The sequence below is a fragment of the Narcine bancroftii genome, chromosome 2, assembly GCF_036971445.1.
Source record: "Narcine bancroftii isolate sNarBan1 chromosome 2, sNarBan1.hap1, whole genome shotgun sequence".
NCBI lineage: Eukaryota > Metazoa > Chordata > Chondrichthyes > Torpediniformes > Narcinidae > Narcine > Narcine bancroftii.
The window spans coordinates 325,706,103-325,732,866 of NC_091470.1; the positions used below are offsets into that span (position 1 = coordinate 325,706,103).

At 44.2% G+C, this 26,764-nt stretch overlaps 1 protein-coding gene across 3 annotated transcripts in view; it reads right to left on the reverse strand.

The window, feature by feature from the left end:
- Window positions 1-872: 872 nt before the first annotated feature.
- ripk2 (receptor-interacting serine-threonine kinase 2) overlaps window positions 873-26,764 on the reverse strand; it is a 134,537-nt gene continuing 108,645 nt past the window's right edge. For 2 of the 3 annotated variants that reach the window (XM_069921976.1, XM_069921978.1), the window contains one exon: window positions 1,759-1,957. In XM_069921976.1, coding sequence (XP_069778077.1) covers window positions 1,933-1,957 — 25 coding nt within the window. In that variant the 3' untranslated portion in view covers window positions 1,759-1,932. Of the gene's footprint in view, window positions 1,091-1,758; window positions 1,958-26,764 lie in introns of those variants that run through there. The other variant, XM_069921977.1, reaches the window with a different exon arrangement.

Below are 26,764 nucleotides of genomic sequence, written 5' to 3' on the forward strand. Positions count from 1 at the left end.
TGTTTAATGGTTTTATTGTATTGTATATGTTGAATGTTTAATGGGTTTGGGGGGGTGGGAAGGAGGGAGGGAAGGTAGGGGGTGGGGGAAAAGGGGAAGAAAATGCCACTGTGTATATTTAAGAGGGAAATGTTTGTATGTATTTTGATTGATATGGTTCATAGTATGAAAAATAAATTTAAAAAAAAACAGAATAGACCTCACCAGCTCAGCAACTTGATGGTGACAGTGAAGGTAAACAGACATTCGACCAAGTGCCTGATTGACACAGGCTCCACGAAAGTTTCATAGACTCATAGACTGTGCAAAAATATAACTTAAAAATGTACCTATTTAATTATCAAATCTTCCTAGCATCCCAGTCCCATTCGGCACGTATACAGAAACATTGTATAGTTTATCAGTCATTTGAAGGTGGGGAATTTTGAAAATTTCACATGTACATTTTAGATGAATTGTGTGCTCCAGTATTGTTGGGTCTAGACTTCCTGTGTCACCTTTAAAGCGTGACCTTGGAATTTTCTGGTCCCCTTCCCCCAGTAACGGTTCAGAAGAGAGAGCCCTCGAAACCAGGAAACACTTGCAGCCTCTCCACGCTGAACATTGACACCCCCACCCACCCCCATTCCCAAACCTTTCTGCTGACTGTAAACCCATCACCACCAAGAGCAGGAGGTACAGCGTGGTAGATAGGGAATTTATAAAGACAGAGACCCACCTGTGTTGTAAGCTAATAAAAGTGTTTGTTCTCCTTCCTGACGAGTGTGAGCTTTTATCCTCACTACACACTCTGATATTATTCCTGTGGTTTCTCAGACTGCTTGGTAGGATATGATTTTATTGCTGTGTTGTAAATTCATTTTGTTTGCATGCATTGATTCTACCTTTGGAATGTGGTTTTAATAGCTTCAGATGTTATTGACCCACAGTCAAAATGCAAATACCTTGCATTTTTTCAAAATCCATAGAGCTCTGCGTTCGACTTCATTCGTGGTCTAGGTTGGCAGAGGACTTGAAAGTGAACACAGTGCTCCACTACTGTGTAACAAAGGCCTTTCAAATCAGATCTTCCTGAAACCATGGATCCAACCTGTGAATAGTAAATCAGGGAATTTACAACATAAATAAATAAAAAACTACACAGCCATAGTTGGTGTATTATGTACTGATCTGGTTATCACCCTCAAGAAGGATGTGACTGCACAGGAGAGGGTGCAAAGGAGATCTAGAAGGCTGGAGAATTTTAACTACAGCCTGCCAGGCTGTGTTTGTTTTCTTTGGAGCAACAATTGAAAGTAAACAAGACAAGTAGAATTATGACAGGATGAATGAGAATTAAAGAACATTGATTTAAGTTAATTGTCAGGATTATACTGAAAAACATCAAGTACTTGCTGCCTGAACAGGTGCTTAAAACAAAAACTTTCCGTTTTTAACAAGTAACTTTGTGAATTACTGCAGCCTGCAAGACTGTAGAGTGGGAGCGAAGAATGGGTATTAAACAAAAATAATGGCTGCTTTGGACAGAATGGGCCTTATGCCAAAATCACATCTTCTGTGTGTTAAACTTGAATGGTTTGATTTCTATGACTTTCATTTCTAGTGCAAATATAAGGGTAAAACTATTATGAAAAGTGGTCACCAAAATCTGATATAGTTTTATGATCAGTTATTCCAAATGGCACATTAATATTTTAAAGCAAAACAGATGAATTATCAAAGCTATTCCAAGTACTAGTGTAAGAGAATCAATGCAGGTTTGTAAAAATCAGATTCTTTATTACAATATGCACTGGAGATACAGTGAAGAACTTAGTTTTGCATGTTATCCAGGAATCTCAAAAAGTAGCCATGTTTCATCGCCTTTGACAGATATTTCGTTGATGACACCATAGAGAATCTGGATGGATGAATGGTGTACAAAAATATTGTTCATGTGGTTTTTAAAAGAATTTGACTGAAAAACAAAAATTTCCAAACAGAAATTAAAGGAAATGTCTTAAGATCACAAAAGTAAGATGTGGTCATTTTAATTTTAATGTAATTATTTAAATCAAATACAGCATGGTAACAACCACCACCCCCCCCCCCCCACCCCTACTCAACCCATGAGGCCATGCCCTCCAAATACACCTATGTGATTAATTAATTCACTAACTGCATGGGTCTTTGTAATGTGGGAGGAAATCAGTGCTCACTGAGGAAATCCACGTGGACACGGTGATGGTAGAGAGCAGTTTTCTTGAAGGACAGTGTTGGGATAGTTCATGAACTGGATATTGGAATACAGAGGAAAATTTCAAATTGAAGGTATGTTAAAATGAAATTTGAATGTTATGATGTTAGATTAGCATAATGGGTGGGTAGGTGGTAGATGAAACATTTTGGCAGAAAGGATGTGAAGGCCACCGAGATAATGGTATAGGAACAAAGGGATCATAGATGTTTGTCTGCATACATCTTTGTTGGAAGGACAGGATGAGAGAGAAATTAGCATGAACTTCACAGATAGAAGTACACAATTGAACTATTCTGGTCCCCATACTTTGAGAAAGATATAAAGATCGTTGAAAGAGTGCAGAGATTATCTACTAGAATGCTTCTAGGGATGAAATATTTTAGCTGTAAAGTGAAGCCCAAAAAGCTAGCATTGCACTTTCTGAGACGAGGGGAGTTGAGGGAGATGTAATAGTAGAGAACACTATTAAAGATAGTTTAGAAAAGGGAAAGTGGTCATTAGATGTTAATACATCAATTTAGGAGCACTGATTTAAAGCTTTTAGTAAAATCTCGAGGAAATGAAAAGGAACCAAGTAGCAGTTTGATAAAAAAAATGTTGTTTTGGCTATGGTGGAATTGGAGAGAATCAATATTTCTGATAGGAATTGGATAGGCATAAGAGGGAAATAAATGTTTTACCTTATGGGATGAAGCAGGAGAATGGGGCTGACAAGATTGTTTTACAGAGAGGCAATATGGCTTTGATAGGCTGAACGATCTCCTGTGTTGTAAAGAACCCATTGTTTCTCGACAAATATATTCCACAGACATCCAGAAGCCCCATTACCAGAGGATGGAGATTGGAGTTATTTTTAAGGATGTTCGTTCATTATGAGTTTGTGTATGAGAATTTATTGTCATATACTGTACATAAGTACAATGCTCAGAAGTAACAAAATTCTTGCTGCAGCCATGCAGGTATGTAACAAAAACCACCTCCAAACTTCCCTTAGCTTGGGCAAGGGAGACAATCTGTGAACTGAGATTGCTGGCTCTTTCAAAGGGGTGAGGCTTGCCAGCTCTAGTTCAATATATTTCTGGAAATGCCCTGGTGTGGCTTTGTGGTTCCAGCTGGACTGTCCCCACCCACACTCCTGCCTTTAATTTCCCAATCTGTTCATAATTCCCCTGTCAATCTGAAAACCTAATCTAGTTGGATGAATTTTGGCTCCAAGCTGAACAGCCTTTGTTCCCCATTTCCAATACTAAAGTATTTAGAGCAATAAAAGATTCTCTCCTCTCCAATGAATATTTAACAATACTGTGAATTGTCTCCTCAACTACTAAATATGCTCTCCCAATAAATTAGTGAATTGAACAAAATCGCAAAGACCATGCTCTCCTAAAATGGAACTAAGAAGGCTACTTGATCCTTCAGTTCATTCAAATTGCCAGTGAGAGCATTTAGAAAAAGGTTGGTGACTCATAAGCTTCTTAGGAATTAAGAGTGAATAACATTCATGTGAGTATTGGAAACTCCCTACAAACACTCACTGGTAAATGATGCATCAGCTGCTTAAAGGAAGGTAGTTTTATTTTGTGCATATAATCATGCAAATTTTATACAAATATGGTTTTAGTTTTAAACTTTTATCTCAAACATAAATATTGAAAGAAACTACTGTTATAAATAAAATGGTGTAACTCTTAATATTTAAACAGGAAATGCAAGGAATAAGTAACATTTTAGGAATTTATTCATCATCTCACTTGTCAGTCGCCCACACATCAACATGGGCAGCCTAGCAATTAGTGTAACGCCATTACAGCACCAGGGATCAGGACAGGGGTTCAAATCCCACACTGTTTGCAAGGAGCTGGTACTCGTAAGGGTTTTCCCTGGGGGCTCCAATTTCCTCCCACTGTTCAAAATGTACTGAGTGTTAGAACCATAGAACATTACAACACAGAAAACAGGCCATCAATCCCTTTTAGTCTGTTGACCACAACTCCGCTAGTCCCCTTGGCTTGTTCCCATTCCATAACCCTCCAGACCTCTCCCATCCATGTATCTATTCTTAAAACTCAAAATCGAGCCCACATTCACCACATCAGATGGCACACACAATCTCTGAGTGAAGAACTTTCTCCTAATGTCTTCCCTAAACCTTTCCCCTTTCAGTTTAAAATTATGACCTCTTGTATTTATCTCCCCCAATCTAAGTGGAAAAAACCTACTCACATTCACTCTGTCTATACCTCTTGTAAACCTCTATCAAATATCCCCTCATTCTTCTTCTCTCGAAGGAATAAGGTCCTAACCTGTTTAATCTTTCCCTGTAACTCAACTCCTGAAGACCTGGCAACATCCAGTAAATCTTCTCTGCACTCTTTCAATCCTATTAACATCCTTCCTAGGCGATCAGAACTACACACAGTATTACAAATCTGGCCTCACCAATGTCTTAAACAACTTCAACATAACATCCTAACTCCTACACTCAGGACTTTGATTTATAAAGGCCAAGATGCCAAAAGCTTTCTTTACAACCCTGTCCATCTGTGACACCACCTTCAGGGAACAATGTAACAATATTCACAGATCTCTTTGCTCCTCTGCACTCCTCAGCGTCCCATCATTTATTGTGTATGTCTTATTTTGTTTTGCCCTTCCAAAATGCAACACTTCACAATTGTCTGCATTAAGCTCCATTTGCCATTTTTTGGCCCATTCTCCCAGTTGGTTCAGATCTCTCTATAAGCTTTGAAAATCTTCCTCGCTGTGCACAACACCTTCTATCTTTGTGCCATTAGAAAACTTGCTGATCCAATTTACCATGTTATCATCCATATCATTGATAGAGACAACAAAAAAACAATGGTCCCAACACAGATCTCTGAGGCCCACCACTAGTCACAGACCTCCAGTCTGTCTTAACCTTCTGAACTAACTTTCCATATGGGACCTTGTCAAAGGCTTTACAAAAGTCCATGTAGACAACATCCACAACTTTTCCTGCTTGGTAAAAACTCTACAAGATTTGTCAAACATGACCTTCCATGCACAATGCCATGTTGACTGTCCTTAATCAGCCTATGGCTATCCAAATACTTGTATATTCTATCTGTCAGAACTCCTTATGATAATTTACCTACTAGTGACGTCAGGCTCATGGCTTATAATTACCTGGTTTATTTTTTGAGCCAGTATTAAACAATAGGACATGAGCTATCTCCAATCCTCTGACACCTCACCCATGGCTCAGGACATTTTAAATATATCTGCCAGGCCCCCTGCAATTTCTACACTAGTCTCCCTCAAGGTCCAAGGGAATATTGTATCTGGCCCGGGGGATATATCTACCTTTATTCACTGTAAGGCAGCAAGAACCTCCTCCTCCTTAATCTCCATATGTTTCATCATGCCTCTGTTTGTTTCCCTTCCTTCCTTATGCACTATACCTGAGTTTCCTGAGTAAATACTGATGAAAAAAAATACCGTTCAAAATCTCCCCCATTTCATGAGGCTCCACACATAGTTGAAAACTCTGATCCTCTAGGGGACCAATTTTGTCCCTTACTATCTTTTTACTCTTGTAGAAACCCTTTGGATTTACCTTCACATCATCTGCCAAAACAACATCATGACTTCTTTTTGCCTTCCTGATTTCCTTCTTAAGTATTTCCTAGCATTTTCTGTACTCTTCAAGTACCTCACTAGCTCCTTGTTGCCTATACCTGCTGTACACTTCCCTCTTCTGAACCAGATCACCCATATGCCATGAAAACCAGGGTTTCCTATGCTTGTTAACTTTGCCTTAAATCCTAACAGGAACATGCAAACACTGTACTCTAAAACTCACCTTTGAAGGCCTTCCACCTACTTAACATACCCTTGCCAGAAAGCAACATATGCTAATCCACTCTTTATAGATCCTTTCTCATATCCACAAAATTTGTCTTCCTCCAATTTAGAAACCCAACCCAAGGACCATAAATAACTTCAAGCTCATGACATTATGGTCACTGGACCAAAAATATTTGCCTACATCTGTCACCTGACCTGATTGTTCCCTCATAAGAGATCAAGTACTCCATCTTCTCTCATTGTAACCTCTATATATTTATTTAGAATATTTTCCTGAACACATTTGACAAACTCCAAGCCATCTAGCCCTTTTACAGTATGGGAGTCCCAGTCAATATTTGGAAAGATAAAATCTCATACTATCACAACTTTCTGCTTCTTCCATCAATCTACTATCTCTCTACAGGTTTACACCTCCAATTCTGTCTGATTTTTGGCAGTCTATAATACAAATCCATCAGTGTGGTCACACCTTCCCTGTTCAACTCTACCCACATGACCTCTGTAGACAAACCCTCCTGGGGGTCCTGACTTTGCACAGCTGAAATATTTCCCCTGACTAGCAATGCCACCCCTTCCCCTTTCTTTTCTACCCCACTATCATGTCTGAAGCAATGAAACTCCAGAACATTAAAATGCCAGTCCTGCCCCTCCTGTAAACAAGTCTCACTTTTAGCAATAATGTCATAATCACACGTCAATCCATGCCCTAAGCTTGTCAGCCTTTCTAACAATACGCTTTGCGTTAAAATTAAATAGACCTGAGAAAATTTCTATCAAGTACAAACCTTTGATTTCTGTCTATACATGCAGTCCTTGCATGATCTTTACATTAACTGCTCTAACATTCTGGTTCCCCTCCCCCTGCAAATCTAGATTAAACCCATCAGGCCAACATTAACAAACCTACCTGCAAGGATATTAATTCCCTTCCAGGTCAGATGCAATCCGCACCATCGGTACAAATTCCACCTTCCCATGAATAGAGCCCAATGATCTAGAAACATGAAGCCCTCCCTACTACACCATGTTTCCAGCCACATGTTAAGCTGCCTTATCCTCCTATTTCTAACCTCTCCAGCACGTGGCATAGGAAGCAATCCTGAGATCACTACCCTGGAGGGGGCCTCTTCTTCAACCTAGTGCCTAACTCCCTGAACTCTCCTTGCAGGACCTCCTCATCCTTCCTCCCCTAAGTCATTGTTCCCTACATGGACCATGATATCTGGCTGATTACCCTCCCACCTTGACCTGAGATATCCTGGACACCGGCACCAGGGAGGCAACATCCAGGATTCACGATCTCCTCCACAGAACCTCTCATCTGTCTTCCTAACTATGGAATCCCCTATCATTATAGCTTGCCTCTTTCTCCCACTTCCCTTCTTAGCCACAGCACCTGACTCCATGTCAGAGACCTGATTGCCATGACTTGTTCCTGGTAGGTCATCCTCCTCAACAGTATCCAAAATAGTATACTTGTTTTTCAGAGGGGTGCCCACCTAGGTGGAGGGGGGGTGCTGCTCTGTCTGTTCCCTCCCCCTGCATTAACTGTAACCCATCTGCCCTCTTCCTGACTCCTAGGTGTAATAGTGTCCCTGTAACTCCTATCTATCACACCTTCTGCCTCCTGTGACGGGCCCAGAGAACCCCAAAATCCAGCAGCGATAGAAATTCACCAAGACAAATGGTTACTTAAACAAAAGTTATTTTTAATGTTCTTTAAACATTAAAACTTTAACTTATTACTATTACTTATTACTATTACTTATTACTTAACCCCCTTCTAATTCTAAGTGCACGTGTATGCAATGTGTGTACAAGTTCAGAAAAGTTATTTGATTCACAGTCCAATCTCACTTCTCATTCCTCCAAGTTCACTGATATCAGACAATTCTTATACTGTGAACAGAATTTAACATTTATGAATGTTCACCAGGCTTTGGTGCTTGAAAGGTAAATGGTTACCACTCAGGAAGGTTTTTGTTGGTTTTCAGACAGATTTATTGCTCATTGGACAGACACAAACTGATTCCTTCCAATTAGCCATTTTAGGGTCTTGCCAAAGAAACTTGCCGCTCATCAGAGTTTTCCAGATGATAATCTCTTTCTTTCAGGTCACCACAGATTTCCTTTCCTGTTTCCCTTATCTCAGGCGAAACATTATACAACCAGCCATCTCCTCAGGGGGTTTGAACAGGTTGAACTAAGAACTCACAACCCATCTTCAAAATAGGGTTTTCAAACAAGCTTCCAAAAGTCACTGCAGAAAACCAGCACTCTCTTTCTCTCACACTTAGAGAAAAATTTGTTTGACTCTTTCTGCTTGCAAAACCACATAACCTTAAAACAGCAAACTGCCTTCAGACAGATTGTGGCACCGGACCCAATCTTCTGAGTCCGTTCATGTGTTGTTTTCCAAAACAATAATCCATTATTGCACAGCACATCCCATTGTCTTTACAAAGGCACTGGGAGCTGGACTGTCTAGCTTGAGCAGAGCTCTGACATTTTAAATGAAATCTGTGTTTGTGTTTGTTTGTGACCTACACTAAAAAACATAACTCATCTCCTTTAAAACAATATAAAATATAACATAATCCATTACACTCCCAAATGGTCTGGAGTTTTCTCCAACTCTTGTTCCAAAGCCTTAATGCGACGTCAGGAGCACCAGCTGGATACATTTCTCGCATTTGTAGTCATCATGGAAACTACGAATTTCCCTAATAATCCACATCCTACAGGAGGAGCATTCCCCTGCCCTTGGCTCCATACCCACATCTATCCCCTCTCTGTATTCCACTCTCTATCACCACTACACTAGCACTCTCTGCTCACAATGATGGTAGTGTGGCTCCTAGAGGGAGGTGAAAAACCAAAGAAAAAACATCCGGCAAATTTCAGGAAAAACTTTTGGAAAATTTCTTGCCAACTCCCTAGTAGCAATCGAGCAAAGCTCCAGATCACTGAAGATAGTGATCCACCACCATTAAAAACATTTCTAATATTATATAACAATTTAGACTAATAGCAAAAATGAAGAAAAAGAACATTGATCCTTCCTTCACCACTTCTCCCTCTGGGTCTTGCAGGCCTGGACTTCTCTCCATGACTGCCGCTGCTCCAAGCGGGCCTCATTGGGTCTAGGCTCCGTGCTGCTAATTGCTGGGCCTTGCCAGGCCTGGGATCCTTGTCGGGCTTCTTTGCCTAGATAACTTCTTCCCCTTCTCCCATCTGTATTGGGAAGGGCTATGGCTGTCATGTGACAGCCCTGCCCCCTACCTAGTCAGAAGACACACCAGCTACCAATCAAGGTTTAGTTCCACCCCACCCATTAGTGCACACCTTGTCATTGTTAATGGAGAAGGGTTCAGAGAGCTCATTGCTGTATCTGACCCGACCTTGTTGGTTTTCGTGCAGTTGGATAACCATGTTGAGGAACTTTGGGGGGCATCCGAGGCGCTCTAGTATTTGCCAAAGCCCTTTCCTACTCACGGTGTCGAAGGCTTTGGTGAGGTCAACAAAGGTGATGTAGAGTCCTTTGTTTTGTTCTCTGCACTTTTCTTGGAGCTGTCTGACAACAAAGACCATGTCAGTGGTTCCTCTGTTAGCGCGAAAGCTGCACTGTGATTCTGGGAGAACATTTTCGGCGACACTAGATATTATTCTATTTAGGAGAATCCTAGCGAAGATTTTGCCTGCAACGGAGAGCAGCGTGATTCCCCTGTAGTTTGAGCAGTCTGATTTCTCGCCTTTGTTTTTGTACAGGGTGATGATGATGGCATCACGAAGATCCTGAGGCAGCTTTCCTTGGTCCCAGCAGAGCTTGAAAGACTCATGCAGTTTGGCATGCAGAGTTTTGCCGCCAGCCTTCCAGACCTCTGGAGGGATCCATCCATACCTGCTGCTTTGCCACTTTTCAGTTGTTCAATTGCCTTATATGTCTCTTCCCGGGTGAGGACCTCATCCAGCTCTAGCCTTAAGGGCTGTTGAGGGAGCTGGAGCAGGGCGGATTCTTGGACTGAGTGGTTGGCACTGAAAAGAGATTGGAAGTGTTCTGACAATCGGTCATGCCCAGCGCGGAATGCCACACTGACCACCGGCTTATTCGCTGCAAGCTCAACCTTCACTTCAAGCCAAAGTCCAGGAACAGTAAAGCCCCCAGAAAGAGGTTCAATGTTGGAAACTTGCAGTCAGACGAAGTGAGAAGAAACTTCCAGGCAAACCTCAAAGCAAAGCTTGAGGATGCAATCCACCTCACGGACTTGTCCCCTGAAACCCTCTGGGATCAGCTGAAGACTGCCATACTGCAATCCACTGAAGAGATATTGGGCTTCTCCTCCAGGAAAAACAAGGACTGGTTCGACGAAAACAACCAGGAAATCCAGGAGCTGCTGGCAAAGAAGCAAGCTACCCACCAGGCTCACCTTGCAAAACCGTCCTGGCCAGAGAAGAAACGAGCCTTCCATCGCGCATGCAGCCATCTTCAGCGCAAACTCTGGGAGATCCAAAATGAGTGGTGGACTAGCCTCGCCAAATGAACCCAGCTCAGCACGGACATTTGCGACTTCAGGGGTTTTTACGAGGCTCTAAAGGCTGAGTACAGCCCCTCACCCCAAGTCCAAAGCCCGTTGCGCAGCTCAGATGGCAAAGTCCTCCTCAGCGACAAGATCTGCATCCTCAACCGATGGTCAGAACACCTTGCTGTCTTTCTTTGGCTTGGCTTCGCGGACGAAGATTTATGGAGGGGTTAAAAAGTCCACGTCAGCTGCAGGCTCGTTTGTGGCTGACAAGTCCGATGCGGGACAGGCAGACACGATTGCAGCGGTTGCAAGGGAAAATTGGTTGGTTGGGGTTGGGTGTTGGGTTTTTCCTCCTTTGCCTTTTGTCAGTGAGGTGGGCTCTGCGGTCTTCTTCAAAGGAGGTTGCTGCCCGCCAAACTGTGAGGCGCCAAGATGCACGGTTTGAGGCGTTATCAGCCCACTGGCGGTGGTCAATGTGGCAGGCACCAAGAGATTTCTTTAGGCAGTCCTTGTACCTTTTCTTTGGTGCACCTCTGTCACGGTGGCCAGTGGAGAGCTCGCCATATAACACGATCTTGGGAAGGCGATGGTCCTCCATTCTGGAGACGTGACCCATCCAGCGCAGCTGGATCTTCAGCAGCGTGGACTCGATGCTGTCGACCTCTGCCATCTCGAGTACTTCGACGTTAGGGGTGTAAGCGCTCCAATGGATGTTGAGGATGGAGCGGAGACAACGCTGGTGGAAGCGTTCTAGGAGCCGTAGGTGGTGCCGGTAGAGGACCCATGATTCGGAGCCAAACAGGAGTGTGGGTATGACAACGGCTCTGTATACGCTTATCTTTGTGAGGTTTTTCAGTTGGTTGTTTTTCCAGACTCTTTTGTGTAGTCTTCCAAAGGCGCTATTTGCCTTGGCGAGTCTGTTGTCTATCTCATTGTCGATCCTTGCATCTGGTGAAATGGTGCAGCCGAGATAGGTAAACTGGTTGACCGTTTTGAGTTTTGTGTGCCCGATGGAGATGTGGGGGGGCTGGTAGTCATGGTGGGGAGCTGGCTGATGGAGGACCTCAGTTTTCTTCAGGCTGACTTCCAGGCCAAACATTTTGGCAGTTTCCGCAAAGCAGGACGTCAAGCGCTGAAGAGCTGGCTCTGAATGGGCAACTAAAGCGGCATCGTCTGCAAAGAGTAGTTCACGGACAAGTTTCTCTTGTGTCTTGGTGTGAGCTTGCAGGCGCCTCAGATTGAAGAGACTGCCATCCGTGCGGTACCGGATGTAAACAGCGTCTTCATTGTTGGGGTCTTTCATGGCTTGGTTCAGCATCATGCTGAAGAAGATTGAAAAGAGGGTTGGTGCGAGAACACAGCCTTGCTTCACGCCATTGTTAATGGAGAAGGGTTCAGAGAGCTCATTGCTGTATCTGACCCGACCCAATCGAACAACTGAAAAGTGGCAAAGCAGCAGGTATGGATGGAATTCCCCCAGAAGTCTGGAAGGCTGGCGGCAAAACTCTGCATGCCAAACTGCATGAGTTTTTCAAGCTTTGTTGGGACCAAGGTAAACTGCCTCAGGATCTTCGTGATGCCACCATCATCACCCTGTACAAAAACAAAGGCGAGAAATCAGACTGCTCAAACTACAGGGGAATCACGTTGCTCTCCATTGCAGGCAAAATCTTCGCTAGGATTCTACTAAATAGAATAATACCTAGTGTCGCCGAGAATATTCTCCCAGAATCACAGTGCGGCTTTCGCGCAAACAGAGGAACCACTGACATGGTCTTTGCCCTCAGACAGCTCCAAGAAAAGTGCAGAGAACAAAACAAAGGACTCTACATCACCTTTGTTGACCTCACCAAAGCCTTCGACACCGTGAGCAGGAAAGGGCTTTGGCAAATACTAGAGCGCATCGGATGTCCCCCAAAGTTCCTCAACATGATTATCCAACTGCACGAAAACACCTTGCTGTAGGCCACGTGTAAATCACCTGGACTCCACTCTCCAGCCTGCCTGTACTTGGCCTTGGGCCATTGGCTGTTGTAATTAAATTAACTCTCCTGCCACTGAGCTATTGATGTGGGCTTGTCCCTCCAGCCATGTGCTCTTTGTTTTCCCTCTTTTGCCAGCTTGGGACAGCTCTGCTGCACTCCAGGTCTAGAAATGTGGGAGGGTGCTGGAGAAATCATTGGGAAAATATGCACTGTTAAAAGGGTTGCGAGTGTTTAATTAGTGTCCCTTACAGCATAGAGCTGTGCCTGTACTGAGTCGAGGGGTGGTGGGGCATCGTAGAGATTTTTCCCTGATTATTGTATGCATTGTGTGTGTTGTATGTGTTTGTGTTCTGCATCAGTTGCTTTCTGTAAATAAAATCCTTCCCTACATCAAAACTATGTTCAGAGTCCTTGCCTTTGAGACTGTGAGAAACAGAAGTACCTTCACAGAATTTGCTCGAGATAAAAATTGAGAACAAAGAACATTTATTATACAACAATGCAAAGTTGGGTGCTTCCCCTTACCCTGGGAATACACACAAGTACTGGGGCTTACCCAACTTTTAAACAGTTCATTTCAGTGTAGAGGTACCCCCCCCCCCAACATTCTTCTGCCTCCTGCATAAGTTTGGCATTAGCCAGGGGGTATCCTGGTCTGTGTCCCATGTGTCATTGTCCTTATTCACCTGCCTTTGTCCTTCTTCACACCTTCCCAACCCTCAGGGCTTACTAACTCTTATATGCAGAACTTGCTAATTCTGTCTAAGGCTTAGGCTTACTAATTACATATGCGGAACTTACTTGCTGACTCTCTCTAATAGAAGACCCTTATCTTATTCAGACTAATCCTACATTCTATTATCTACCCTTATCCTATTCATACTGGCTTTATTCATTACACATATATCCATACTAGCTTTCTTCATCTCTCATATTTTCATATTAGTTTTACTCATCTCTCACAAGACCTATCAAACCTGTTTCCTCACTCAAAACAATTGGCGCTGCGAGCAATGTCTCAGGGGTCTTGGCTGGACACAGGTGTGGGGAAATGTTTTGGAACAAGGGGAAAAAAGATAGAACTGGCCCCAAAGACAGAATCCCCGGGTGGGCCGATGATAGTGAGGGCTTTGGGAGTCTGGCCAGCATGCTGGCCCGTGGATTGGTCCGAAAACCTGGACCCTCGGGGAGAAGGTATGGGCCACCACGTGCTCGCCCTCCTAACAAAGTCGGGATTTCCCAAAGTGAGGAGTAGTCAGAGGGGAGCTTACTGGCTGTTGGTGTCACTTTGAGACGCCAAGTAGGGATCACACAGCAGCGGATACACAAGCTGCAGTCCCAGGACAGGGAGACGGAAGCCCTGGATCGAACCTGTGGCGGACTGCGAGAGGCACTTCACTCTGCCCAAAGCAGAGCGGACGACCTAGAGACCAGAGGCACCGAGGTCGCCTGCCGACTGATGCAGCTGCAGCAGGCTCAGGCATCTCGCCAGTCGGGCTGGTGACCTGACCCGATCAAAGTTAGAGCCTTGCTCTGGCGAGGCGAGCAGCCGGACACTTGATTAGGGGATGGAGAGTGAAGAGGACGGGACTCTGTTGGACTCTGGCTTTAATTTATTTACTCTTAATTTAGTCTATGTGTGAACTGAGTCCAGCGCGTTCGTTGAATGAAGTGATAGGAGAAGGTATTCGGTTCAACAGTCAGTTTATTACACCACACAGCACAGCACAGCACAAGAATAAAACTTAACAGAGCTCTGGGTCAGTCTGTTAGTTCATAGGTCACCTGCCAGTGAGCTACTCCCCGAGACTGACCCCTATTGTCCAGTTGGCACAGTTTATATAGGTCAATCTTATCACACAGAACAAAAGTTGTTTTCCCTGCTAGATCTTTTTGCATAAGGGTTATCACAAGTCATCTCCTGTTTTGCAGATTTCTGGGGTGTAGCATTCCCATGTTAATCCTCCAGGCCAGACTATCCTGTTGTTTAGATCTGAAATTAATTCATCCCCAGATATTTCTAATCACCATTCGGTCCCTGTCTGGCCAATTTCTGCTGTTCTCTTTAACACCTCCTCGTGCCTTAATCTTCCTCCTAGACTGGTTTTCCATTCCCTTTGATTCTTGCGGGCCATTCTTTGTTCTGATCTGGCCTGTGTCTCCTGTGCTACTTCCCACCTCCTTCAGTTGAGCATTCCTCCTAAATCGTTTTATGCATATCCTCTCCCTGTATCTTGGGAGCAGCCAATTTTGTTCAGCCAACTTTGCTCCATGCTGTGACAGCCACTTAGCCACATTCCTCTTTCCCTGACTCATGCAGTACAAATAAACTTATTGATTAATCATTTATTTCATACTGTTTTAACCCCTAGATTCCAACAACTCCCGGGGAACCAGGTGCCGACACAACTCCCCACCCCCCTCCCACCACTGAGCCCTCACAAGCCCAACCGGTCCCAGGTCCTCCATGGAGGAGAGGGGACTGATGAGGAAGGGATGGCAGGTACATGTAGCAGGGGAACCACTGAGAGCGCTGAGACGCGGGACAACTCCCCCAAGGAGCTCACCCAGCTGGCGGACCACCTCTCCCAGCAGGTGAGCACCTTGCCGCCTGGCTCCTCAGACTGTGGGATGAGGAGGGGGGGGGGGTCCGAGCGGGCACCACAGGAGGGAATCCGCAGCGATCATCCCTGTGGGAGTGCGTAGTGGCAGGCATAGGGACCCAGTACTCCACTCAGCTGGAATGGAACCTTCGGGGGAGACCCCAGTGGACCACGGTGGAAGAAGGCACCGGGTCATCAGGGAGTGGGCACTTATTAATGGGATCTATGAGCGGGTCACCGACAAAGGGTTCACTGAAAACTAGAGGGTGACCAGAGCACTCGCTGGGCACCTCGTAACCACCGCTGACCCCGACCTCAGGGCGATCATTGTGCCACTCATGGGGACCGCCTCGGGGAGAACGATGCGGGATGCCATCGCCGTTCTGGAGGGACTGGAATATCTGCCACTTGAGGCGTCCGTGCTAGTCCACAGCGCCGAAGCCTGACCCCAGAACCCCAGTCCCCCACTACCCTGCAAGTGGCTCTACTTCGACCTGCTTAAGGCAGGAGTAGACCCAACTATCATCGATGGGATCCCCACCCCTGCCCTGTATTCATGCTGGAAGGAGCTGTGTGAAGGGGAACACGGGCGGGGGAAAGTGAGTGGGGGGAGAAAAGGCCAGGGGAAAACCTACAACCACCTTGGGATAAAACCTAGAGCTGCCCCTGCCGACACTGACACTGTCTCTGCTCCTCCCCCATTGGAAACAGTCTCCTCTGCTCAAGGCTGAGCTCAGAGACCTGCTGAAACACGAACTGTCCTATCTGTGCCAGCAGGAATCTTTCCCCCTGGGGTGTCAGAACCCAACCTCCCTCCTATAGGATGAAGGCCAGGGCCTCCAGCACATTTGTTCCGTTGTCTACTGCTGCCCAGGGGACCTGAGGCCACATATTCATGTAACTGTCTTAATGGTGCCTTTCCCTGAATGCATTCTAGGGATCAATGTTTAAAGAACAATCCTTTTATACTAACTGCGACAAGGTTTGCACGGGCTCTAATTATAGATGGGACAGGCAAAGGAGAACAAATTCTTGTCTCCCCCCCACCCCCCTCCAAGATTATCTGTAGCCCACAGTACAGACCCTGCAACAAAAATGCTTTCTTTTCCATTCCTCTCCATTTCAACTCACAAGAGCAATTTGCAACTGTGAGAGATGGGAAAATTGATCTAAAATTATGAACATGGAAGAAACTAAAGTTCATCAGTAAAATGGCTGTAACCAGTTCAAACAGGATAAGCTTGGGGCTTAGGATGCAGGAAAGCAGAGTCAGCACGATTAACATAAGAATCTTCTAGTCTTTGTGACAAGACCATAGGACTAAGATAAGGAATGGTAAGGTACAATAGAATGTAGGAAGTTGAGGTAGTCTGGATCAGATAAGGGTCTCCTAGCCCTGGACAGAAGTACCAAGTCATACATTTCTAATTAGCTAACCATACACAGATTTATACATATGAAATTAGCCAACCCTAGATAGAATGAGTCAACTCTGCATATCAAGAGACTGTAGCCCTGAGAATCAGGAAGGTGTGAATAAGGACAATGACATGATGGGGCACCCACAGGATACCCCCTGGTCCTCCAAGTGTACTGAAACTGCACGTAGGCAGGAAGGATTGCCTATGCCAAACCCATCCAGGGGGCAGAAGAATGTAAGGGGGAGGGCACTCTGATACTGAAATTGACTGTATAAAAGTTGGGTGAGCCCCAGTGTATGTGTGTATTCCCAGGGTAAGGGGAAGCACCCAACTTTGCATTGTTGTAGTAATAAATGTTCTTTGTTCTCAATTTTTGTCTCGAGCAATTTCTTTAAAGGTACTTTAATTCCTAACAAATGGGGGCTCGTCCGGGATCACACTCCCTCCACTGACAGAGTACCCCGACGACGAGAGTAGGTGCACCCCGGCTGATTCAGCTGGACTCACGGGCGACGGGTGGCTGGTCAGTGGAAGAAGCGAGTGATATCCGAGAAGAGGCATTGAGAACAAACGGCGGAAGGACGCGCGCTAGAGCAGTACTGCTAGAACTCGGTAAGAGTATTTTACTTGTTCCTAAGCATGGGAATAGCGGGCAGTAAAGATGAGAGTCCTGACACAGGACGTGACCACCAGATAGCTACGTACAGCCCACTTGGGTTGATGTTATCTGAGTGGGGCACAGGAAAGACCCGCGGTAAAGACAAACTGACGATGGTCAGGTATTGTTGTAATGAATGGGTTAAATACCCGGTTAAAGGGAGCTCCGTGTACTGGCCAAAATTCGGATCCGAGGATGAATGGATGTGTAAAGCTTTGAACCTATGGCTCTATCAAAACCAGAAAGACAATGTTGAGAGCAGGGAATATGCAGCCTGCTGGCTCAAGGGATCCATTGAACAGCTGGTTTTGAATGAGAAAGAATCCAGGGATAAGAGAGAGGAGGAACCTCTTGTCCCTGAATAACAGGGTTGGGATGTGTTACATTCCCTCCCTCCACCCTATGTTCCTCCTATGCCAGCTCCTATCTTTCCTTCCCCTCCTATGACCTACCCTTCTGCACCTTCCCCACCTCCCCCACCACTAGAGAAGAGAGAAGAGAGCAGGAGTGGTATGATAACTTGCTCACAAAGCACTCGATTACCACCTCTGTTGGCAGGAGAGAGAGGTAACTTTAATTCAGAACAGCGTGAGACTCTTCAGGAAGAAAGGGCAGAACCCTTTGATTCATTTCCCAGGGAGCAGGAACCCAGACCTAATAAGCTAGAAACCAATTGGATGATACCACTGCGGGAAGTTCCCATGGGAGAGGGTCTCGGTTTCGTAAATGTGCCCCTGACCAGTACTGAAGTGCGTAACTTTAAGAAAGAACTGACCTCCCTGATAGAAGATCCCCAGGGATGTGCCGAACAGTTAGACCAATTTTTGGGACCAAATATATATACAATATGGGGGTCTCGACATAGAATCCCCAGCAGGGGAACAATTGGTACTAACAGGTTTTGTTACCAACTCAGCCCCAGACATTAGGAGAAAATTACAAAAGACAGAAAATTGGCATGAGCAGGGAATAACCCAGCTTCTACAGATCACACAAAAAGCATTTGTCCAGACATCTGAGGATAAGCAGAAAGCAAAGGCTAACATTTTGATACAAGCAGTTAAAGTAATAGTAGATGAGTAACATGAAAAAGGCAGGGACTGTGTGCCAGCTCCTGAATGTTGGGAGAAGTGCAGGGAGTGGGAGAGTAGAGACCAGAGATAATTTCATAAATCACGACTTCCCACTTCAGTCACTGACCAATATTGATTAAAATTCATGCTAAAAATTAAATGTCATAAATGATCGTTTTTCAATACTGTAGAATTAGCGAATTTAACTACCAGTTAATTCCAATTTATGAAATAAATTGTATTTAAATGTGATTTTGCACAGGGACTACCTGAGAGTTGAGTGATGTTATAACATTTGCAGGGAGAAATGTTTGCGCAAATAGGGTGAGTTCTATACATCTTAACTTTAAGTGTATGTGAGATAAAGAAAGGATCTGATGTGTAAAGTGGCTGGATCAGCCAGTTGAAGGGGGAGTGTGCATGTCCCTTTAAGTGCACTGTGGCACTTGAAATTGAGGCTTCAGGCTCTTGTCTTGCAGTTAGAGGTATGGAGCCCTATCAACACATTTAATACATTTCTTCTACACATTCAGCAGTCAAGGTCCGTGAGTTTAAAGATCACCCACCTCTGGAGAATAAAGATACCTCTGGGGATTCCTATGGGGATTCCTATAAGTTTAATCATTCATTTCTCTGGTGCATTTTCCTCTGGAGTGAAATTAATGCCTCAGCACAATTTCTCTGTATTGCCGCTGTTATTTAATTCATGATAACTTTCCCCATTCATCAGGTTTATATTTAAATCCGGTAGTGCAGAAGTTACATTGTAAATAATCACGGAGGTAAACCCTGCGCGACTGGATTCAGCTTAATGGAGAAATAAACCTGCGAACTGGTCTATGGTGCTGTGTGAGTATTGCAATAGGTGGAATATGATTTAAATTGGTGGCATAGTTCAGAACAATTGGGTGCATAAGAATAATAATATCATTAAGAACTCACAGATCTTGTACCGGATGCTATTCAGTACATCTTGACTTAAGGACTGGAGAAATTGGCATGTTAGAATGAGATTGGCATGGCACCAATATTTCTTGATTCAATAATGACTCCACAAGCTCCAGGATTCATGCAGCAGAACTTTTAAGTGGAATATAATAGAAACTAGCCTGTACTTAAATTATTGTGTGTGCAATCTTCATAAGAACATCTTTTAACTTTTTTTGGTGCCTGTTTTACAGACTGTTTTAAATAAGGCCAGCTCCTGTGAGCTGTGGCACAAGGCATTTTACTTAAGGCAGAACTAAAGGTTGAATATGTTTCAAGTTCTCTTGCAGGGGCTCTTGTGCTGCAATGTCTGTTATGTACTCACTCTAACAAATTGGAGGGTTGTGCCCCATACAGACAAGCAGCTCCAACTGCATTTTAATAAGGTCTAACATATTCAAAACCCATGCAAATATGGTTTGTGTTTCATTTTACAATTTTTACACTAACACAAAGGAAAGTCAGATTGTTATTCATTTTATTAAAATCTAGTGATTGGTTATATGTAAAAGCATGGCAAGAGGATCAACTAAAACCTGCCTGGGATGGTCCCTTCTGTGTACTTTTAATTACAGACACCGCAGTAAGAACAAGAGAGAAAGGCTGGACCCACATTCAAAGAATTAAACCAGCTTCTGAACCACAACATCACGACACACAGATTCAACCCTCAACCTGGCGTGCAGTTCCTCATCCATCAGACCTGAAACTTACACTGCGCCGTGACAAAGTGCCGTAATGTTACATTTATTGTTGTTTCCTATTTTAATGGTTTATACAGTTATTTTTGTATTTTTTATTGCCGTATTTTAATTGGTTTTACATTTATTGTTGTTTCCTATTTTTAATGGTTTATACAGTTACATTTATTGTTGTTTCCTATTTTAATGGTTTATACAGTTATTGTTGTATTTTATTGCTGTTTTCAATGAGCTTTACATTTTTTTGTGGTTTATTCAGTTATTGTTGTATTTTATTGCTGTTTTCAATGAGCTTTACATTTATTGTGGTTTATTCAGCTATTGTTGTATTTTATTGTTGTTTTCAATGAGCTTTACATTTATTGTTGTTTATTCAGTTATTGTTATATTTTATTGCTGCTTTCAATGGGTTTTACTTTCATTGTTGTTTTACTCATTTTTTGGAATATTGTTCGTTAATGTTTTAAGTCCCCCTGGAATAGGGGCAGCAGAGGTTACAATTGTGCTCCTTTAGAATGTAGACAGGGCATAGATTTAATGTATAGTCATAGTGGGATATGGGTTAACAAGGGATTCCAATACGGACCAGGGGAATTGAACAGCTTTAGTGGAGTACATCTAATTTGTATCTTAGCCTACACAGGTATTAAAGACAGGAGTTTTGAGGCGATAGCACAAAAGACATGGTGGGACAAAGACAGACAGAATGGTAGTCAGGATTGTACATGTAACAGAGAGAGAGAGAGTTAATACATATGCTAATGTACACAGACAGGCTGCAACTCACAAGTTCAATGATACACATGCTAATGTTAGCAGACAAGCTGCAACACACAGTTAAATCACAAGAAACAATCCCCCCCCAGCTTGGTCACTTTTCATCACCCCGTGAAGGGGAGCACCAGTTTCCAACAACGTGAGCTGCTTGACACTTTAATATCAGGCTCCAGACAGCCTTCGGAGATCGGTGGCCCTAGGGTTCGGGGCTGAAGAGGACATCAGATACTAGCCACAATTCAATGGAACCGCCTGACTACTGCTACTCGTTCGCTGCTGGAGGCAGCGTTTCTCACAGACTTCGTCAGGACAATGCTTACAAAAGTCGGGTGACACTGCTTCAATGTTTCAACGTGAATCTGCCCATGCCCATGTTCAGACGTGGCAACTTCGGACTGATGTGGGATGGACTAGACTCTTTACTGAGAACTGGAGCCTGATACTCGCAACCCTAATAAGCAGCTGGACTCGCTACTCTGACCTTCATGGTGCTCCCCTACCTAAAAAACTTTACACAGATATTACAATTCGGTTATTGACCAGCTGGGTAAAACTACACCTTACAATTGAAAGATCAGTATTACTGATCTAAAAGAAAAGTGAGGAAGGGGGGGGAATCAGTCACACTGACACTAGTAACCAAAGATCAGTAACACTGATCATGGTGAAAGATCAGTATTACTGATCTAAAAGAAAAGTGAGGGTTGTGAGAGATGGGAAAATTGATCTAAAATTATGAACATGGAAGAAACTAAAGTTCATCAGTAAAATGGCTGTAACCAGTTCAAACAGGATAAGCTTGGGGCTTAGGATGCAGGAAAGCAGAGTCAGCACGATTAACATAAGAATCTTCTAGTCTTTGTGACAAGACCATAGGACTAAGATAAGGAATGGTAAGGTACAATAGAATGTAGGAAGTTGAGGTAGTCTGGATCAGATAAGGGTCTCCTAGCCCTGGACAGAAGTACCAAGTCATACATTTCTAATTAGCTAACCATACACAGATTTATACATATGAAATTAGCCAACCCTAGATAGAATGAGTCAACTCTGCATATCAAGAGACTGTAGCCCTGAGAATCAGGAAGGTGTGAATAAGGACAATGACATGATGGGGCACCCACAGGATACCCCCTGGTCCTCCAAGTGTACTGAAACTGCACGTAGGCAGGAAGGATTGCCTATGCCAAACCCATCCAGGGGGCAGAAGAATGTAAGGGGGAGGGCACTCTGATACTGAAATTGACTGTATAAAGGTTGGGTGAGCCCCAGTGTATGTGTGTATTCCCAGGGTAAGGGGAAGCACCCAACTTTGCATTATTGTAGTAATAAATGTTCTTTGTTCTCAATTTTTGTCTCGAGCAATTTCTTTAAAGGTACTTTAATTCCTAACACAACTACTTGGGACAAGATACATTCCACAGTCACATTCTTTCAACCTCTCCCATAGGTGTCAATTGTCCATTATATCATTAGGAGGCTTCTTCAGGTAGATTCTCCGCGAAGAATGCGCCTGAAGAAGAGAAAGAAGCCTTTTGATTTGCTGTTCAGGTGGTAGCGCTAAAAGCGCAGCGCTGGCCACCTGAAGGGACAGCTACACCGGGACGTGCATCTGAGCACACACCGGCTCCTGTCCCTTGATCTGTCAAGTTAGGATGGCTGGCTGTCACCTGGGACAGCCAGCGCGGGGACATCCCCCATGGAATGTCCCCACACTGATTGCTCTGCCCCCCTGGCGGGGGAGAAGGGGTCTGGGGCGGCCGGCGGGAGAATACGGCACTCGAGTCGGGGACAGACATTGTTTTGGCCAGCCTCCTTCTCCCCCGCCGGCCGCTCTAGCCCCGCAGTCCCTACGCTGACAGCCCAACCGCTTTTAGGCGGCTGCATTCAGAAGGCGAGGGAGGCCTCTGTGTTGCGGCGATTATCCCTCTCGGAGGAGGCTTACAAAGTTTGCCTTGCAAGCGCCTCCTGCACATTCATGTGGCCTCCCAACAGCTGCATAGTGCCAAAATATCCGGCTTTACAAGTGGGGCAATTGGCCACCTGAAAGTGCCTATTGTTTCAGAGACCCTTCATATGCTAATTTCCCCTCATGAAATGGGCCTGGCTCATTGATATTGAAAAGTTGCTGTGCCCCAGCCATAATGTCCTGTTTCTGGGGATCCAATGGAGCACAGTCCAAAGATAGATTTCTGAGACTGTCAGGAATGAAACTTTGAATTTTGCCATCCCCTGTTGGAATATAGGGGTTAATTAATCATAGAAAATATGTAGAATATATGCTAATGTACTATTCATTTTGTATACATGAATCCAGTACTATGTAACAATTTAATATTTACCTCATGGTGAAGGGAAAGAGTAATGTAAGTAAGGGGCAGCCACAGTATGTAGCAAAGTTGGCTGATTACAGTAGGTTTAGAATTCTCTGCTCCCAAAATACAAAAGAGAGAATATGTATGAAACAATTTAGTAGGAAGGTTAAAAGGAGGTGTTGATTAGCACAGGAGACGATGGCCTGACAAGAAGAAAGAATCCTGACAGAGACTGTCAGAAACAAAAAGAATGGAATAACTCAGTAAGAAGGCAGAAGGAGGTATTGAGTAGAACGGAAGAACATGGCCAGTTGAGAACAAAGAAATAATTAGAAATATCTGGGTTATGAATTGATTTCTGATCAAAATAACAGGATATTCTATCCTTTGAGGATTAAGATGGGAGCTCTACACCCCAGATATCTGCAGAGCAGGAAATTACTTGTGATAAATCTTATGCAAGAAATCTAGCAAAGAAAGCCAACTTTTGTTCTGTATGATAATGAGCTCTAGCAAAGGAAGCCAACTTTTGTTCTGTATGATAAGGTTGAGCTATATAAACTGTAGAGACTGGACAGTAGAGGTCAGTCTTGGGGAATAGCTCACTGAGCAGGTGACCTATGAACTAACGACTGAACCTGAGCTCTGTTAAGCTTTATTCTTGTGGTGTGTAATAAACTGATTGTTGAACCGAATACCTTCTCCTATCACTTCATTTTACGAACACGCTGGACTCAGACGACACATAGACTAAATTAAGGGTAGGGTAAAGCCAGAGTCCGACAATTTGGTGACCCCAACGTGATGAAGATGGAGAACTGACGGAAAAGAAAGAGACGAAACAACGGTCGATTGTGGTGTGGTGATAACCAAAAGTGGCCACTCAACAAAAGGAGGTAAGCAGATGCCTGTTTAAACGAAGGTCTGCTATTGGCAATGATAAAATTGTGTGTTGTCACTACTCTGCAAAAGTCCTAGTAGAAGCCAAGGAATAAAGCTTAGAAAACCAGGGGTTAGAGTCCCCTGGAGACCCAGGGGTTAGAGTTCCCTGGAGAAAACGGGGGTAAAAGGCCCCCTAGAGAAACAGGGGTTAGAGTCCCCTGGAGAAAGCGGGGGTTAGAGGCCCCCTAGAAAAACAGGGGTTAGAGGCCCCTGAAAAAACAGGGGTTTGAGTCCCCTGGAATAAAAACGAGGGTTAGAGTCCCCCTAGAGAAATACGGGTTAGAGTCCCCTAGTAGAGACATAGATATAAAAATTAGAGTTCTTGGCCAAATAGATTTAGTGAACATATTGTATAATAGTTATGTTTTTTAGTAGTGAGCTAAGTTTTCCTTGTTCAATATTGTATAATAGTTACGTTTTTTAGTAGTGTGCTAAGTTTTCCTTGTTCAATATTGTATAATAGTTACGTGTTTTAGTAGTGTGCTAAGTTTTCCTTGTTTAATATTGTATAATAGTTACGTTTTTTGTTAGTATTGTGCTAAGTTTTCCTTGTTCAGTATTGTATAATAGTTACTTGTTTTAGTATTGTGATAAGTTTTCCTTTTGTGTTTGTAGGAAAGTGTGAAAGTTCAAGGTAAATTGAAGGGAGGCGAAAAAGGAGGTACAGGAACATGAGAAAGAGGGACAAGGGTCTATCTTGAATAGAAGAAAATTTAAACAACAGAAGGAAGCGAAGGAGCAGAGGAGAACATATTTACATAATATGACATTGGCTTGCATGGCTGTGGAAACAAACCTTCAGCATGCTACTAAAAAGGCATCCCCTATCATAAAGGAGAAAAAGGGGGAGGAGATGACAGGGAAGGTTAAACCATCAGCCCCGCTAGATCCAAAGTTACCAGAGACGTTGCCACCACCTTATCCAATTCCCCAGATGCCAGTGATGCAGATAAATGAGGGAATAGTGAATGTCACTGAATTAGCAGGTCACGAACTCCAGGAGGCAAAGGAGAGACTTAAGAGAGTTATGCAGGAAAGGGTGGAGGAAATGAAGGAGTTAACGAAGGAAATACAGAAAGATGTATGTAAAGTAAGGGAAACTAGTATGTGACTGGAAAAAACAAATGAGAGAGAGCAAGAACAGACACTTGAGAATGCCTTCTCGGTAGGAATGTCAGAGGATCACTCCACCCCCTTTACAGCTTGGGTTGTGGGAAATACAGCAGGTAGAAATGGTCACAGGAACCACTAGGTGCCCTGATGCCGAACCATTTGCTAAACATGCTACGGCACTAGGAGATGCAATGCGGGATAAGTTTCCCGTTCGCCCCGGTGTCATGCAGTCCCTGACCTTTTCCATTAAAGAGGATGAGGAGATCTCGACCTTTTTGAGTCAGTGTAAGGAGAGTTGGACGGATAAAGCAGGAGTACACCCAGCCACAGAACCCTTGCAGACTACACTATTTAGGTCTGCAGTAACGAGCGGGCTGCCAGCTGTAGTCAGGGAGGCGTTAGAGAAGAACCCTGATATTCCTGGTTGCTCGACTGATCAATGGGAAAAACATTTGACCCATCACATGAAGCGTTATAGGGCTAAGGAAAAGGAGGACAAACAAATTACGGAGTCTGCACAAGTGCAACTCCTTAAGCTTCAATTGGAAGAGGCTAGGAAAAAGGCAAATGAGGCAAAAAAGAATCCCTCAAAGGGTGCGAACCAGATGATTCAGCAGCCACTGCAGCCACCACAAGGGAATAATATAAATTGGCACCCGGCCCCAAATTGGGCACCGGGTCCCACCTATGGGGGCAAGACTGGAGGTCCAATGGGGGGATTCCGAGTAAGAGGGAGAGGTTGGGGTGTGCCACGAGTACAGCCAGCTGTATATTTTGGATGTGGTCAACCAGGACACTAGAAGAGAGAGTGCCCCCTAACATGGGGTTCTCAGGACACTGGGGGAAGGGGATATTGACCACCACAATATGAGCCTTGGGTCCAGTCCCAGAGATCATCAGTGCCACCTCCGGTACATCAGGCACTCCATGCGGCTCTAGCTCCGACGAGACAATTCCCATTGCTGACGGAGGAGGAGCAATGTTATCCACAGTGATGGGGCCCGAGCACCCAATAGTAGGCTAGGTTGGCAGACCCCTTCCTGCAGATTAAAGTGATGGACATGGAAGTAGATACGGGTGCCAGATTTTCAACACTTACTGGCGCTGAGTTTCAATCTAAAAAGTCATCCTCTAGCGTCCAGTTGATAGGGTTCTCGGGTACACCAGAAAATCTGCCATTTTCTACACCACTAGTCACTTCTGTGGCAGGACAGACTTTCACACATCAATATATTCTGTCGGCAATGTGCCCTACTAATCTGTTGGGCAGAGATCTGCTGGTCAGGTGTGGAGCATCAATCCTTTGCGGACCTAGCGGAATAGAGGTCACCTTTCCAAATGGATATTCAATGAACTGTTCTTTAACTACGCTTTGTTCCAGTTCTCAGATGTTGGTGTCAGCCGCTGGAGGATCCGCGTCTGAGGGACTATGGGCTGACATTTACTGGGGACTGATCGAACTGTAGAACCCACAGAAGGGAGGGCTGCTAAAGCTTTATAATCAATGGAAGCCGTGGATCCAGACGTTACACCCATATACCCCTCCCTCGGACCCCCTCCACGTTACCCTCTTTT